Here is a 15,254-nt window from a genome sequence, read left to right as displayed (position 1 = left end):
ACCAGCTTCCCTGGGCTTTCTTGCTTCTTGCTCCATTCTCCAGTCCAGTCTCCATTCCTCCCCTCCTCATGCCCATCTTTAATGCGGATTTCTCCTCTCATTCCCTAATTCTACTCACCTTTTGCCCCCCATCTCCCTCCCCCTTTTTCCGCCGCTTTGTCTTCTTCTCCTTTTTTTCTCGGTGCTTCCTTCTTCGTTTCCGACCTGGTCCGGTTCCATATTCACTGCCCCCACTCTCTGACTTCTCCCGGTACTCATCTCGCTCAGAACCAAATTCCTCCTCACTGTCCTAAGAAAAAGAAATAAAAATAACATTTATTCATCCCTACCACTGCCAGAAACTGTTCTCAGCACATACCATATCTTATCTCTTTTAATCTTCACAACAATCATATGTGATAGTAACTAATTTTTTATCTCCCTTTTTTTTTTTTTTTTTTTTTTTTTGGAGATGGAGTCTTGCTCTGTCACCCAGGCTGGAATGCAGTGGTGTGATCTCAGCTCACTGCAACCTCCACCTCCCAGGTTCAAGCAATCCTCCTGCCTCAGCCTCCTGAGTAGCTGGGATTACAGACATGTACTACTGCGCCCGGCTAATTTTTGTATTTTTAGTAGAGATGGAGTTTCACCATGTTGGCCAGGCTGGTCTCGAACTCCTGACCTCAAATGATCCACCCGGCTCAGCCTCCCAAAGTGCTGGGATTACAAGCGTGAAGCACTGTACCCGGCCATTATCTACTTTTACAGATGAGGAAACTAAGGCACAGAGAGCCAAATAAATGGCCTGGTATCCTAGACAGAGGAATGTTGGACTCTTGAATTCATACAGTCTTCTTCCGGAGCTTGTGCTTTCAACTGCTTCTCTTTGCTGCTGAGGCAAGTCACGCTGATAACAAGGCTCTTCACTAGGTTGCAGTGAATGAAGTTAGGGTCCCAGATCCCTGAGATACAGGCCAACAGTGGCAGGGAATTGGGGGGCCCAGGGGATCAAGCCTCCCTGGCTTCAGACCCCCACCCCCACACCAGTAATCAGGACCAGAGAAAATGTAGGTCTCTGAGAATGGGTCTCCTGAGCCTTGCCACAGAGTTAGGAATTCTTGACACTTACACGCTTCTTGCGTTTTCGGGGTTTTCCTGGCTTGTTCTCCTTCTGCTTCTTGGGTCCTCGTTTTCTCTTCTTCACACCCAATGCTGAAGGCAGCAGCCGAATGTCATCCTTATCTTTGAAGCAAAAAGCATCAGAAAACCTAAGCCTCTAGATTTCCAGCCTGTGAGGCCCCTCAACTTGCCCCTTCCCCACCACGGCAGTTCCCGCTCTCTAGGAACTGGGGCATTAACTCCTCCAAGCCCTGCCTCCCCTCACTGGATGCAAACAGAAAGTGTTTCGAGTACTCTGGGATGCTCTGATTCTGAATGGGAGGTCAGGGGTCAGAAGAGAAGAGCAGCCAAACCACTCCCCTCCCTCCCTTCCTACTAACAAGGGACCAGGCTCCAGGCCATGGGCTCTGACTGTGGCAGGTCCTTTCAGTCACCGCCAGGGCTCCTCCTGCCTTCCCCCTCACTTCGCCAGCTGGCATCCTGCCCAGGAACTGGGGAAGCCATGCCCAGCTGCTGGCCTGGCCTGACCCCAGCACTTGGAGTGGGGAGACACAAGCTGGCAGCTCCCTAAGCCAGATGCTGGGGAGGGAGAGCCAAAGGTGGACACCTGGGTTCTCACACTAACACCCTGGGGCCCTGACATCCTTTTGCCAAGAGGGAGGCCTCTATTTACATTTCCTCGGATAATTACCAGGCATCCTGTCACCCCAACACAGTCCTGGAGGAAAAGAAATCCTCAGCTGGTCATTTTTACTTCTTGCCCACAGGATCACAGTGTCTGCCTCCTTCATCACACCCTAATTCGACAGGAGAAAGTCTCCACAATTACCTAAACATTCCTCCTCCCAAGTAGCCTAAAACCTACCTTCAATTCCATTCCCATCTCCCCGCTCCCTCTGAGAACTTGGGGGCCATACCCTTTGTTTCCCCATCTCACCCTTCACCTCCGTATTTTGTTCCAGATATCCTGACCCATTCATCTATAGGCAGTATGGGAGACCCAAACAAAGATATAGGCGCAGACAGACACACCCAGCACATGCCTTCTCAAAAGCACACGCGCGCGCGCACCCACCCACACACACTCAGGCCCACAAACCCAGAGGAGGGCCTGTACCTGCTTCGGCAGGGCTAGGTCCCTGGCTTTCTCCCCAGATGTCTCTATCAGAGGGCCCCAGGCAGGCTCTTCCCTGATGTCCCCCCACCCCATATCTGTGAAGGTGTCACTCACTCTGTGAAGGCTTGGGGGATGGAGAGTTACCCCACATAAAGGAAGACAGGATGCCCCACAGACCTGGCGCCCTGGGGCTCTGGTTCGCCTCCCTCCCCTACCAAGCACTAGACTAACCAGCCAGACCTGTCTAGTACAGAGAGAGGCAGCCAACGCAGGACGGGAAAGCCTGGGCTTGGCCCAGCCCCTAGCTCTAGGACACACAATCCTTTCTCCCTCCCTCAACAGCCAACGGAAAATTAGCCACAATTAACACCAGAGGCCTCCGTTTCCACTGCCTCAGAGTCGGAGCCTCTCCTTCCTTCAGTGCCACCTTTCCTGCTAACTACAGCATCCTGTGTCCCCTTGTGCAGGAAGACACTCTAGGACTGTGTGCGTGTGTGCAGGGAGGTGGCTGCCCAGAGCCCGGGTGTGAAACGGAATGGGGACTGTAATAGGAAGTCAGCAAGGAAGGCGCCATGCCCCAGCAGCCGGCTCCCCCTGGCCCCAGGGACTTCGGTTGACTTGAACATGGAAACGGAGGCTGCCGGGGCAGTGGCAAGGGCAGGCCAACTGGCTAAGGATCAGGGACACGGCCTTGGCCACCACCAGCCAGGGGTGGTGCACAAGCCCGTTCACTCTACTCCCCACCCCAGCGGGAGGTTCCCGAACTTGGGCAGACGTCGGTGGCGGGAGAGGCAAGGCGAGAATGGCGAGGAGAAGCAAGGACGGGTAATAAAGCAAATCTAAGTCCCAACCTCGGTCTCAGCAGCCACTCAATGCTGGCCTGGAGCCCAGACTCTCCCACATCCCCGGCTCGGATCTCAGGGAGGCAGGGAGGAAAGAGGCGGGGGCCGGAGGGCGCAGGGCGGAGCCTGGCCGCCCGAGCAAGCGGGAGGAGTCTCGACCGAAGCCTCGCCTCCTGCCCGCCCCTCTCTTCTTCTAATCTCACCATCAATCTCTCACACATATATTTATTTTTTCTCAAATTCCCCTCCCTCCCCCACAACGCACCACCATAATAGGTCTGCTGCACATGCGTACTGCAGGCAGGGGGTGGGTTTGTATTTTCAGACCTTTTGCAAAGAAACTACCAGAATTTTCCGCACCACCCACAATCATTCCCCACCCCCACCCCCAAGGAATCACATCTATATATTATGTTATATTATTTCTCTCGACTTGCCAGAAGGGGGAGGGAGAAGAAATGAGTTTTTGGCTTCCTGCTCCCTTCCCCCACCAACACGACTGCTATTATTTTAAACGTTTAACAATGTAAGGAGACTGGAGAGAGGGGGAAGGGATAAAATTGGTCTTGAGTAAGAATGTAAAACAAAATGGTGAGAATCAAAGCAGTCGGAATGGAAAACAATGGAAACCTCTCCTGTGCACAAATGCATATTCTAGACAAGGAAGAGCGAGGGCAGCCTGAACACATTGCCTTAGAGGAGGGTTATTTTCCCCACACTTAGGTAGACAGAAATAATGAGTGGGCTAAAAATATTTTCCCGAAGTTTTACCTCCGAAAGTCATCTGAGGGGGTGTATCTGGGTCACTCATTCGACTTGGAGGGCTGAAAGGGAGATAAAAATTGCCCAGGGGGAGAGGGGAGGTGGGTTTTCATTTCAGATGTAAAATGTAAGCAGCCTTTGACGTTTCTTCTGGTCTATTCAGAAAGCCAAGAAGGAAAGCGGTGGCCAGGTTGACACAAAGACCCATCTCAACCTCAGATCCTTTCACGCTTCTCTCCCCCACGTACCCAGATCCGAGACCCACCCAACCCCACCCCAGACTCCAAGTCCCAATACAAATAGGTGAGCGCTGCCAAGCCCCTGGCAGGACCTGGCGGCCTTTCTTTTCCTCTTTTCAGCGCCTCTGCCGGAGGCAACCCCAAAGGCACCCTCTCCCCACAACTCCTCATTCCTCCCCTTCCTGCCAAGGCAGGGGGCTCTCTGGGAGAACTTTTTCAAAACTTTTCCCTTTTTCAGACAAGCTTGGGGGACGGGGAGACTTTATCCAGTTTCCAGGAGACGCACATCCCTCCCTGACCCACAAGAAAGCACCCCCCGCTCCCCCAAAGGTCGTCTCGGCTAGACAGGAACGTTTGCCACAGAAGCCACACGGATCAATATGAGTTTTACAAAGAGCCCGGTGTTGGCCGTTTTGAAGTTTGGTGCATTTGTGCCGCATGGCAGCCAGAGGCCCGGGGGTGCGGACGTCCCCCTGCCGTTGCCCAGGCGGGGGGTGTGGACACCCAGATGCTCACCTATCCCAAAGAAGACTAGAAATCACTCCACTAGGAGGGTGGTCTGAGGGGGACACCGCTGGGCGCCTGACGCGGCGCAGCGGTCTGGAGAGCGCCGCCCAGAGAGTGCCGCCGGGTGACTTGTCACCTCGGGGGACGGGTGCTGAGTGATGGTCAAGCTGCAGAACAGCTGGGTGGGCAGTTCACGCCCCCCAGCGTGCTCAGGGAGTGGGTGGTTTCAGCGAGAGAGTGAGTGACAGTGAATGGCAGCCACGTGAGAGTCACAGCTGGGCAGCTTGGCCACCCCAGACTGACGGGGTCAGGAGAGGGACCCCCCCTCCACCGCACTTGACACAAAAGAGCCCAGAGGCCCGGCGAGATGAAGGGGGTGGAGCTGGGGGCATCTGGTTCCCCAGACACTCTCCTCTCCGCTCCCCAATCCTAAGGGACTGCTGTCCCCTGCACAGGCTGGGGGAGCGAGGGGACGAGCTCCAGTCTTATTCCAGGAAGTGCTCTGCGTGGACTGTAGCCACCACCTGCCCCTACTCATCAGCAGCCCACAAACATTCACAAGACCCCTCCCTCGCGTGCCACCGCACGCCCCTCAGCTGGCGGGCATCTAAGTCCTCGCGGGTGGAGGGGGGGTCCGATGGACACGGTCCCCACTCTGCCTGCCCAAGTCCTGAGCGGAGGGGGCAGGCCGGTCAGCTGCTCCGGGCGGGGAAACCCCACTCTCCCTCGGTCCAACCCCACCGGGGCCCGAGCCCGAGGGGCGCTCGCGCGGCCGCCCCTCCCCCACGCGCCCCTCCCCCACGCCGCCGTCCGGCCGCCAGGGTCTCCGCGGTCCCTCGCTCGGCCAGGGAGGGGGCCCTGGCTTCGCCTTGGCCGTTTCCTGCCTACCCCCTCCCCGCCGAGGGTAAAAAAAAACCCTCCTCCTCCTCCTCCCCCGAAAGCCGCGACCGAGTGGCCCGGTCCGCGCGCGCAGCTCGCGCCCAGCGCTCTCCAGCCGGGGTGGCGGCGGCGGCGGTGGCGGCGGCGGCGGCGGCGGCGGCGGCGGGGGAGGGGTGCGGCGGGGGAGGGGAGGAGGCCTGGCCCCGCGGTCGCAGCCGCCACCGCCCGCCCGGACCGCCCGGACCGCCGCGGGGCCACGGGCCCGAGCCCCGGATTCGCGCTCCGGATTCGCCTCGGCTCGGCCGCGCGGTGGGTGCCTCGCCCCCGCCCGGCTTCGCGCGCCCGCGGCTCCCACTCGGGCTTTGGGGGGGAGTCGGGGCGGCCGCTTACCTGGCGGCGGGGGCGGCGGCGGCGGGGGCAGCGGTGGCGGCGGCGGCGGCGGCGGCGGCGGGAAGAGGTGGCAGCCGGGGGGGCTGTGGCGGTCGCGGCCCCGGTCGTGGCCCGGCCCGCGCCCGAGTACTCCCTCGTCGTCGTCCTCCTCATCGTCCTCGTCGGCCGCCTCCACCTCCTCCTCCTCCTCGTCGCCCTCTTCTTCCTCCTCTTCTTCCTCCTCCGACACCACCATCTCCTCCTCCTCCTCCTCCTCGTCCCTCAGAGGGGAAGCCATCCTGTGGCTCTGGCCCCCCCACCACCCCCCCACCCACCGCCCGCCCGCCTCCCCCACCGCTACCACCACCACCTCCTCCTCCTCCTCCTCCTCCTCCTCCTCCTCGGCGGCGGCGTCCTCCTCCTCCTCACCGCCTCCCCCAGCCCCCCAAACCCCCGGGCCACCCCCCTCCGAAACCCCCACCCTCGGGGCCGCCGTCTGAGGAGGGGGGCCAAACCACCCCCAAAAATTGTCTTGGAAAAAATTGAGGAAAGACTTTTTTTCCTTCTCTCTTTCCTCCCAAGAGAACAAGAAAGGGGGATTTAAAATATATATATATATGTATATATATAAAAGTTTTCGACTTCTCTCTGCCCCCCTCTCCGTTGCTTTAAATATATTTAAATTCTGAGGGGGGCGCTCAGAAATATTTCTCAGAGCTGAGGCACTAAGATGGCCGCCTTGAAATTATTTTTAAAACAACCCCCCCTCCAGCACCGCCACCCCCTCCATAAAGAAAGGGAGAGGGGGGAAAATCCCCTTTTCAAACAAAATGGCTGGCTTAATATTTCATTTTTCACCCCCCCATTCGCCTCCCTGTTACACCCCCATCTCCAAGCCTCTACCCAGAAACCCACAAATTTCTCCTTTTTCATAACTGATTAGTGCACAGATTAATAGAGATATTTTCCTTGTGTACTGAAGTGTGTGTGTGTGTGTGTGTGTGTGTTGGGGGGGCATGAAGGATTTCTGCATAAAACAAAAATGGCTGCTGTGACTAACTCCCCCCTTATAAAAAATATTTGAGGGGGGGCATTAATCAGTACTCATGCTCAGTCTGACATCAGCATAAATTGTTAAAGGTTAACTAGTTAGATACTAGTCCAACTAGATTTAATTTTTTTTATTTTCTTTACTAGTCTCTTCCTCCCCACCTCCCTTCTCTAAAGAAAAGCTTTTTTTTTTTTTGAATACTTCAGAAGGGAGTGGTTTGATGTGAAGGTTTTTTTCCCCTTCAGGCATTGAAAAGGAAAAAGATGAAATATATGTTTATATATAACTCTGTTTCTACATACCTCATTGAAGTCACAACGCATTTAATTGTGTACATATCTTTTAAATGAGAAGCGGGACTGGATTTTTTTCTTCTTTCTTTAAAAAAAGTGATAGAAATCCTGGTGACTTTTGGGGGAGAGATATGAATAGATACGATGATTGAGTTTTTTTCAAAGGAGTCCATGTTTGATTCTCCCCTTTACCCAGCCTTTTCAGTGATTTATAATTGTTGTAAATTTTATCTTTACTCTTTTACCCCTTTCCCTCGCTTTCCCCTCCTCCAATTGCTAGAATGTAAAATTCAACTGACTTGAGAGATTAATTTGGGGGTAAATAGAACAAATGTTTAGGATAAAGATGAAAGAGTCAAATCTGAAGATCATGAAATTATGTTCTTTTTTCTTCCGTTTCAGTATATTTGCCTTCCCTCCATGATCTCCAACACTATCCGATAAAGTAGAAGCAACTGAGGTACCGTGAAAGAGAAAGGAGCTGGAACTGAGAAAAAGCAGAGGTAGGGGTTATACCCAGGCGTTTTCATCTAACTTTCTGACCTGTGATTTCCAACTGTACCCCAGTGTTTATGGTAAAGTGGTACCAGGAATTGGACAGTTGGAAAGGAGTCCCAAAGTAGCTTTCTCATACAGAGATTTGCTCAGAGAGGGCTAGACAGAAAATGATCCTTGCCAAATGGAGCAAAGGAAGGAGGGCAAATAGCTCAGTTCTACCCTCTTACATTGTTGTTGACCCTTTCTTACTCTAGCTTCCTCCCATTCCTTTGATCTCCCTTTGCCCCTTCCCTTGCTTCCCATTCCATGCCTGTGGAATCATTTCTCTCTGGGCTATTCCTTTACCTCTCCAGTGTAACTGCTGGCCGCCCATCTTCTGCAGTGCTCAAGAGCACCCTGAGAGGGAGGGGTAGGTGGGCAGCAACCAGAAAGTATTAGTGACTGGGAAGATGACGCACATTTTTGTTTATGAAGCTAAAATGTTCTTTATTAATGTTCCACTCCCCACACTAATGCACTTTATTGGGTGTTGGTTTCTATCTCTTTTTTTCAACCTGGCCTTTGGAATTCTCTTGCTTCAGTTCCCACATCATTTCTGTACTAAGTCTAACTCCTCCTCCTCTTCTAGTTTTCCAGTCAATTTTGCTCTCCTGTCTTCTTTCTCTGTCCCTCTTTACTAGTTTATCTGGTTATCTCCCTCTTTCTATATGTGGACTTATCTCTATTTATGTCTGTTTTTAACTGAGACTATCCTTCTCATCCCTCGGACCCTCAGGCTCTGTCACCTCTAAGTGACTTTCCGTCTCTGTCTTCTTTCTGCTTGCTTCTGTCTTCCAGTCTCTGACTGTGTGTGGCTCTTCCTCATGTGTGCCTGACTCCCCCTCTTTCTGGCCCCTTCTGAGTGTGTCTGTGGGTCGTACTGTGTATGGGAAGAGCGTCTCCACGTGAATGTGGGCCACGCTGCGCATCATGTGCGCTGCAGCCTCTCTGCCTCCGTGCCCTCTCTATATACTGAGAGCCTCTGCCTGCCACATGTGCCATGATCTGCAGGTGCGGGTGGCTCAAGGTGGCTGTGTGCATCCCTGTACAAACATTCGTCATTCTCTTGAGTGTGCTTTGCATGTGGATTTGCTAATTTGCCTTATTCTCCCTCTCCTTGTCCATCCTCCCTTTTGCCTGTCTGCATCTCTTCCCTGTTCTCTCTCTCTCTCTCTCTCTCTCTCTCTCTCTTTACTGACCTCTTGATTTTTCTTCTTCTCTCCTTGTTTCTGCCTCTTTACCTGCTTGCTCCTGTTATGGTTCTGCCTGCCTGCCTGTCTGCTCCTCCCTGACTGGCTGGCAGCCTCTTTTTCCTCTCTGGTTGTCTGTCTGCTTCTCTGGCTGTTTGCCCACCACTCTCTCTCTAGCCATCTGTCTCCCCGCCTGCCTGTCTCTATCACTTTTTTAGCCTGCATCTCTCGGTTTGTCTACCTTCCAGGCCCTGCCACAGCTCCCCATCTTGGTTTGCCTCTTCTCTTGCCCTTCTGCTTGTTCCTTCTCTTATTTGTGCCTGTTAAGTTCCTCCTTTTCCCTTGCCTCCCTTTAGATCTCTCTTGCCTGTCTACCCCATTTGCTGCTATCCCACCGTTTCAGGCTTTTCTCTTTAGTCTTCGTACTTGCTAGCATTTTCTTCCTTTGCTTCTTTTCTGCCAACATCCGTCAATGAGGATAGTCTCTCTTCCCTAAACCTCTCAGTAACTCCTTTGCCTCAGAGTCTTATCTAACTTCTTGCCACACCCCCTACCCTGCCTTCTCTCATGTTTGCCTTTATTTCAGTTATCTCTTTTTCTGTCTTTCTGGTTCCTCACACAGTCTGCCTGCCTCAGTCTTTTTGCCATTTTCCCAGTCTCTCGCTGCCTTCCTGCCTTTTTGCTGTCTGCTTGGCAGGCTCTTGCTGTCCACATCTCTTCTTGCTTTTCTCTCTTCTTTTGTTTCTTTTTTCCCAGTCAACTTCTAAATAGGTAGTGCATACTTACGGTACAACATTTTAAAAGTACAGAAAGTGTACTGTGAAAAGTAAGCCTCTCTCCCATCCTTCTCCCATAGTCTCCGAGTTCCTCTCCCCAGAAGCAGCCACTGTTTGACATTTCCTGGATACTGCTCCAGAGAAGAGTCTACACATACATAAGTCTTTTTGCTTGCTTGCTTTTGCTTGTGTTTTGCTGTACTCCTCCCTACTTTTCTTCCAGTTTTTCTGGATGCTCCTTCCTCTGTCAGTCTGTCAGTACTCCTAACTAACTTGGCTGGGCTTGCCATCTCTGGTCTTTTGGATTCTGCCAAGTGCTACCCAAAGCACTTGTCTTTTGGATTGACTAGTTGCTGGTTGCATGCGTTCACTACCAGTACCTGAGGAGTGCTCAGGAAGGCTTTACTCTCTCCAAATGTAGTCTGCTCTGCATGGGAAGTGGTCTGATGACAGCAAGACAGCTTTGTTGGTCCCTTCATCACCGAAATATGTATTGGAGAAGGCATGAAAGCACCGGTAGTACTAAAAAGTACCATAGGCACAGTTAATAAGTAACAGTAAGCTGAGCTTACATGCACACAGAGTAGAGAGAGGACTGCCCTGCTTTTCTCAGTCTGTATGAATTATGTAAGGTCATGTGAATCTAAGATCCTTTAGGTTGTTGACCTAGGCCTAAGAAGTTTGTCTTCCTCCTAGTCTAAAAAGCTTTCTCCTGATTAAAACTTTTTTCCTTTTTCATCCAGCCTTCTGGCTCCACTCACATGCCACCTTAGAGACATTTTATAACTCTTTGAAGGAGACAAAGACACAGCCTCTAACCAGGTCTCTTTGAAAAAGATGATAATAAAACTTGTACACACAATGCACTGTTCTTTCATTTCTGCTTTTTTACTGCCTGTTTTCCTGAGTTTAACTGTTTCAGCCTCTATCTTTGTGTCTCTCCACTCTTTCCCTCTTTCCCTCTCTTACTTCTCTTTTCTTGGTTCTTTCTTCTTATCTGTCTGTCTTGGTCTCTATTGTAGCCTCTTTTTCTGATTGGCCCTCTCCCCTCTCTTCTGTCTGATTGGCCTGTATCCTTCCATCACCCCATCTGTCTGCTGGATTCTCCCTGTCTGCCTGCAATAATGTATGTGATAGCACTTTATAAATTATAAAGCACTATGTTGTATAAAACACCATTATCACTTTGTCTTCCTTCTTACCTTATTTTTTCTTCCTTTATCTGTCTTCCCTTCTCTCTCTCTCTCTCTGTTTGCCTGTCTGCACCCCTTTTGGTGATTTTGACTGCCTTCTCTGTCAGTCTCCATTCCCTGCCTGCCAGCCCATTTTTCTGCCATCCCTCTTCTCTGTCTGCTCAGTTCTTGTGTCTCTCCTGTGTTTCCAGGTTTCTCTATATTTCTTTTGCCTGTCTAGTCTCTCTGTCCTTAGGCCTTTTATCTGTGCCTGTGTGTCTCACTGTCTCTAGCTGCTTGTCTCCCTGCCTGTCACTTTCATTGTGGGGCATCAGTCTCTGCCTTTTTCTGTCTTTTGGTACGTCAAAAAATAAAAATTAAATAAAAAAATTAAATTCCTTATGATTAATTGCTAGAGGAGAATATTTTTTGGTTTTAATGAGAAGACTATTAAGGTGAGAACAAAGAACTCAAATATTCAGCTGTGAAATGCAAATGAAGAAAAATTTTTAAGGGACTCTCAAGCCAAGAATAGGATTATTTATTTAACGTAAAAGCAAGAAACATATCTAAAGCACTAGTTTCTAACCTTTTAGGATCGGAGAGAGTTAGAAACTTTCCCCAGGGAAAAAAAAAAAAAAAACACACACACACACACAAAATGTCACATATGTTTTCATGGTGTTACAAATACCCTGAAGTCTTGGACCCCAGGTTAAAACTCTGATGTAGGGAGCCAGTGGTAATCCGTAATAGAGTACAGACAGGCACTTATATAACAAGCAGATGAAAAGACTGAGAAAAGGCCGGGCGCGGTGGCTCAAGCCTGTAATCCCAGCACTTTGGGAGGCCGAGACGGGCGGATCACGAGGTCAGGAGATCGAGACCATCCTGGCGAACAGGTGAAACCCTGTCTCTACTAAAAAAGTACAAAAAAACTACCCAGGCGAGGTGGCGGGTGCCTGTAGTCCCAGCTACTCAGGAGGCTGAGGCAGGAGAATGGCGTAAACTGGGGAGGCGGAGCTTGCAGTGAGCTGAGATTCGGCCATTGCACTCCCGCCTGGGCGACAGAGCAAGACTCCGTCTCAAAAAAAAAAAAAAAAAAAAAAAAGAAAAGACTGAGAAAAACACTTGCAATCTATGATTTTCTACCCAAGGAGATGTTAAAGAGATTCCTAATTGTCTTTTGAAATATATAGGTTAGTGATAATAATGAAAGGCATGTAAATACTCAGGATAGTCTAGACCTAATCATAGTATTTTAGAGATGGAAGGTCTTGTAAATCAGTGGTTCTCAAATGGCTAAGAAACGTTGCCACATGTCCTTTCCTGGAGAAGTCTGTCCTTTATTCTGAGAGGATATATTTCTAATATATATTTTTATATAGAATAAATATAGTATATAGTATATTTATACAGAATAATATATGTATATATGCTTGTATTTATGTTACAAATTATAATGTTACATATTATTAAATATATATACATATACATATTTATAATGTTAAAAACTTCCTTTCTAAAGCGGAGATAGATGTGTATGGCAGAATGTGAGTTGATTTTAGTGGGGAGGGGGGAGAAAAAGAATAAGAAAATGACTCTATACTGACTGTACAATCTGAAAATTTTCAACTTGTACTTCTTTTATAATTATAAAACATTTTAAATAATTTTAAATATCTTTTTATGAGACGTAGTTTCGCCCTTGTTGCCCAGACTGGAGTGCAATGGCACAATCTCGGCTCACTGCAACCTGCACCTCCTGGGTTCCAGTTATTCTCCTGCCTCAGCCTCCCAAGTAGCTGGGATTACAGGCACCTGCCACCACGCCCGGCTAATTTTTTGGAATTTTAGCAGAGGCAGGGTTTTACCATGTTGGCCAGGCTGGTCTCGAGCTCCTGATCTCAAGTGATCCACCTGCCTCGGCCTCCTGCAGTGCTGGGATTATGAGCTTTGTTGTTCTTAATGTCCTTACTCAGCACAATGAAAAGTCAGCAACCCCATGTTGATTACTAACTTCTTTTTTTTTTTTTTTACATTTTATTGATCATTAAAATCTAAAAGTCTAGGATCTACTGCTTTAATCTAACCTGTTCTTGATTTCATCAAGGAGGAAACTTCAGTCCTTCATATATCGCAATCATGATTTGCCATATTAATATATCAGCTATACCATTATATGCATACTATTTTTCTTTAAATCACTCACCTTTCTTTAACTTAAATGAATGTTCTTTAAAAGTTAAATTTTGGCCGGGCACAGTGGCTCACGCCTGTAATCCCAGCACTTTGGGAAGCCAGAGTGGGCGGATCACGAGGTCAGGAGATCGAGACTATCCTGGCTAACACGGTGAAACCCATCTCAACTAAAAAATACAAAAAAAAATTAGCCGGTGTGGTGGCGGGTACCTGTAATCCCAGCTACTCAGGACGGTGAGGCAGGAGAATGGCGTGCACCTGGGAGGCGGAGCTTGCAGTGAGCCCAGATCGTGCCACTGTACTCCAGCCTGGGCGAAAGAGCGAGACTCCCTCTCAAAAAAAAAAAATAAATTTTATATTGCTAGAAATAATATCCATAAATCTTTCATTTGATACTGTCATTATGTTTTTCTTCCTAATTTAAAATGCAATAATTATTAAAATAAAAATCAATAAAAGTAAAAGCATCTTGCATGCTACTAATATAGGTACATATTTTAGAAAATATCACTTTAATCTAATTTTATAGGTATAGAAACTGGGGCCTAGATATTGAAAGGATTACCTAAGATCAAGTTAGTAGTTAAGAGACAGAACCAGGGCTTGAACTTTTATCTTTCAGTTTCCAATCTAGTGTTCTTCTATATACTACATGAGTTCTAAGTCAATGAGATGTCCTAGAGTTTTAAAGGACACTAATATGTGAAACTGATGGTCACATATATTACTGTTATTAACTATAACAACTATACCGCAGAACTAGCAAGGCCAATTTAATAGTATCTATTATACTTATAAACTTAGTGTTTTCTGACACAGAGTTCCACTTCTTACCATTTATTATAGAGAAACAGTCACCATACTTGTGCATAGGGTGACATTACAGAGCCGTTCATTACAACATTGTTTGTAACAGCAAAAAACTGGAAACACCCTGAATCTCCAATAGTGAGGAATAGCTAAACAAACTACACAGCAATTAAGAAAAAGGAGTTACTGGGGCACATGTTGTCAGGATTTCCTGGGGCTGTGTCGCAGGCCATTAAAAAGAAAAGAGAAATGAGTTACTTCTATATGTAGAGACATGGTTAATATATTGTTGAATGGAAACAAGAAAAATTGTAAAACAATATATATGTTATGACATCATTTAGTTTATGTTTAAAGAAATTAAAACAATAATATTTTTACTGATATATTTATTTGGATTTAAATGCCTTTAAAAATGCTGGAAGTATACATACCAAACTGGTAACATTGGTTACTTTCAGGAAAAAATAGTCAAGGGGGATTTTTGCTTCATGGATAATTCTGAATTTTTACAATGAGAAAGTATTTATTATTTATGTAAACAAAATTAAGTAGCTTCATTGATTACATTAGCAACTGGAGCCAAGTGGGATAAAAAGTAGTATGACTTCTCTAAAGAAATAATTCCTAATGAATCTCTGGTTCTTTGAAGTGAAACTGTGTAAGCAAAGTACAATCAGTAGATGTAATATAGTTAGGGTTTTTAAAACATTAGTGAGGTTCCACTTTAAAGAATAATTAAAATATGAGAGGGAAAAAGGGAAGGTACAGAAGAGCATATATAACATGGTAACATTTATGAAAGAAAAAAATATGTGAATATCCATAGAATATTCCTGGAAGAATATACAGGAAACTACAGTAGTTGCCATTGGGAAGGGGAATTATTTTTTCATTGTACATCTTATAAAGCAATTTGAAAATTTTTTAGTGACCAAGAGATTGACTAGGTGAAGGGAGGAGGGACATTTTTTGAGATAAGGCATAAAACAGACATAAAAACCTAAGTAGCAATATATGATTGTGATGATGGTTATGGGCTGTAAAATCAGCATTCAGAGAAGAAAGCTCTTTCTTGGTTGGGAGCAGGGAAACAAGTAAATAACTTTCATATGTAGTTGCATTTGAGGTTAGCTCACAAATAACTGAGATTTGTGTAGCACAGAGGAAGAAAAAAGGCAGTTTAGGTGTGATAAGAAAGAATTTAGCAGGTAGTATGTAGACCTCATATGGCTGGAGTGTTAAGTTCATGATAGGGTATAGTAGGAGTTGGTACCTCTTTAAAGGGTAAGAATTTTTGTATATCAAGTGAAGAGTAGAGGTCAGAACCTTGGGAGAACTTTGAAGGATGGAGTGGGGAGAGGAGAAGCCAAAGAAAAACAAGTTGTTCAAGTGGTAAGTATACCAGGT

General features: G+C 47.8%; 1 protein-coding gene across 12 annotated transcripts in view; it reads right to left on the bottom strand.

Annotated features, from left to right (window-relative positions):
- CHD3 (chromodomain helicase DNA binding protein 3) overlaps nt 1–6,125 on the bottom strand; it is a 28,294-nt gene extending 22,169 nt beyond the window's left edge. For 8 of the 12 annotated variants that reach the window (XM_037987836.2, XM_037987841.2, XM_037987837.2 and 5 more), the window contains exons 1-3: nt 5,835–6,125; nt 1,109–1,221; nt 119–289 (exon numbers count right to left, since the gene is read on the bottom strand). In XM_037987836.2, coding sequence (XP_037843764.1) covers nt 119–289; nt 1,109–1,221; nt 5,835–6,111 — 561 coding nt within the window. In that variant the 5' untranslated portion in view covers nt 6,112–6,125. Of the gene's footprint in view, nt 1–118; nt 290–1,108; nt 1,222–1,789; nt 2,114–3,828; nt 3,884–5,834 lie in introns of those variants that run through there. The other 4 variants (XM_008010224.3, XM_008010227.3, XM_008010217.3 and 1 more) reach the window with 3 other exon arrangements.
- Nucleotides 6,126–15,254: the final 9,129 nt, after the last annotated feature.

The sequence above is a fragment of the Chlorocebus sabaeus genome, chromosome 16 (assembly GCF_047675955.1).
Source record: "Chlorocebus sabaeus isolate Y175 chromosome 16, mChlSab1.0.hap1, whole genome shotgun sequence".
Lineage (NCBI taxonomy): Eukaryota > Metazoa > Chordata > Mammalia > Primates > Cercopithecidae > Chlorocebus > Chlorocebus sabaeus.
Note: the sequence above shows the minus strand (reverse complement) of the source record. Positions and strands in the feature narration are given on the sequence as shown.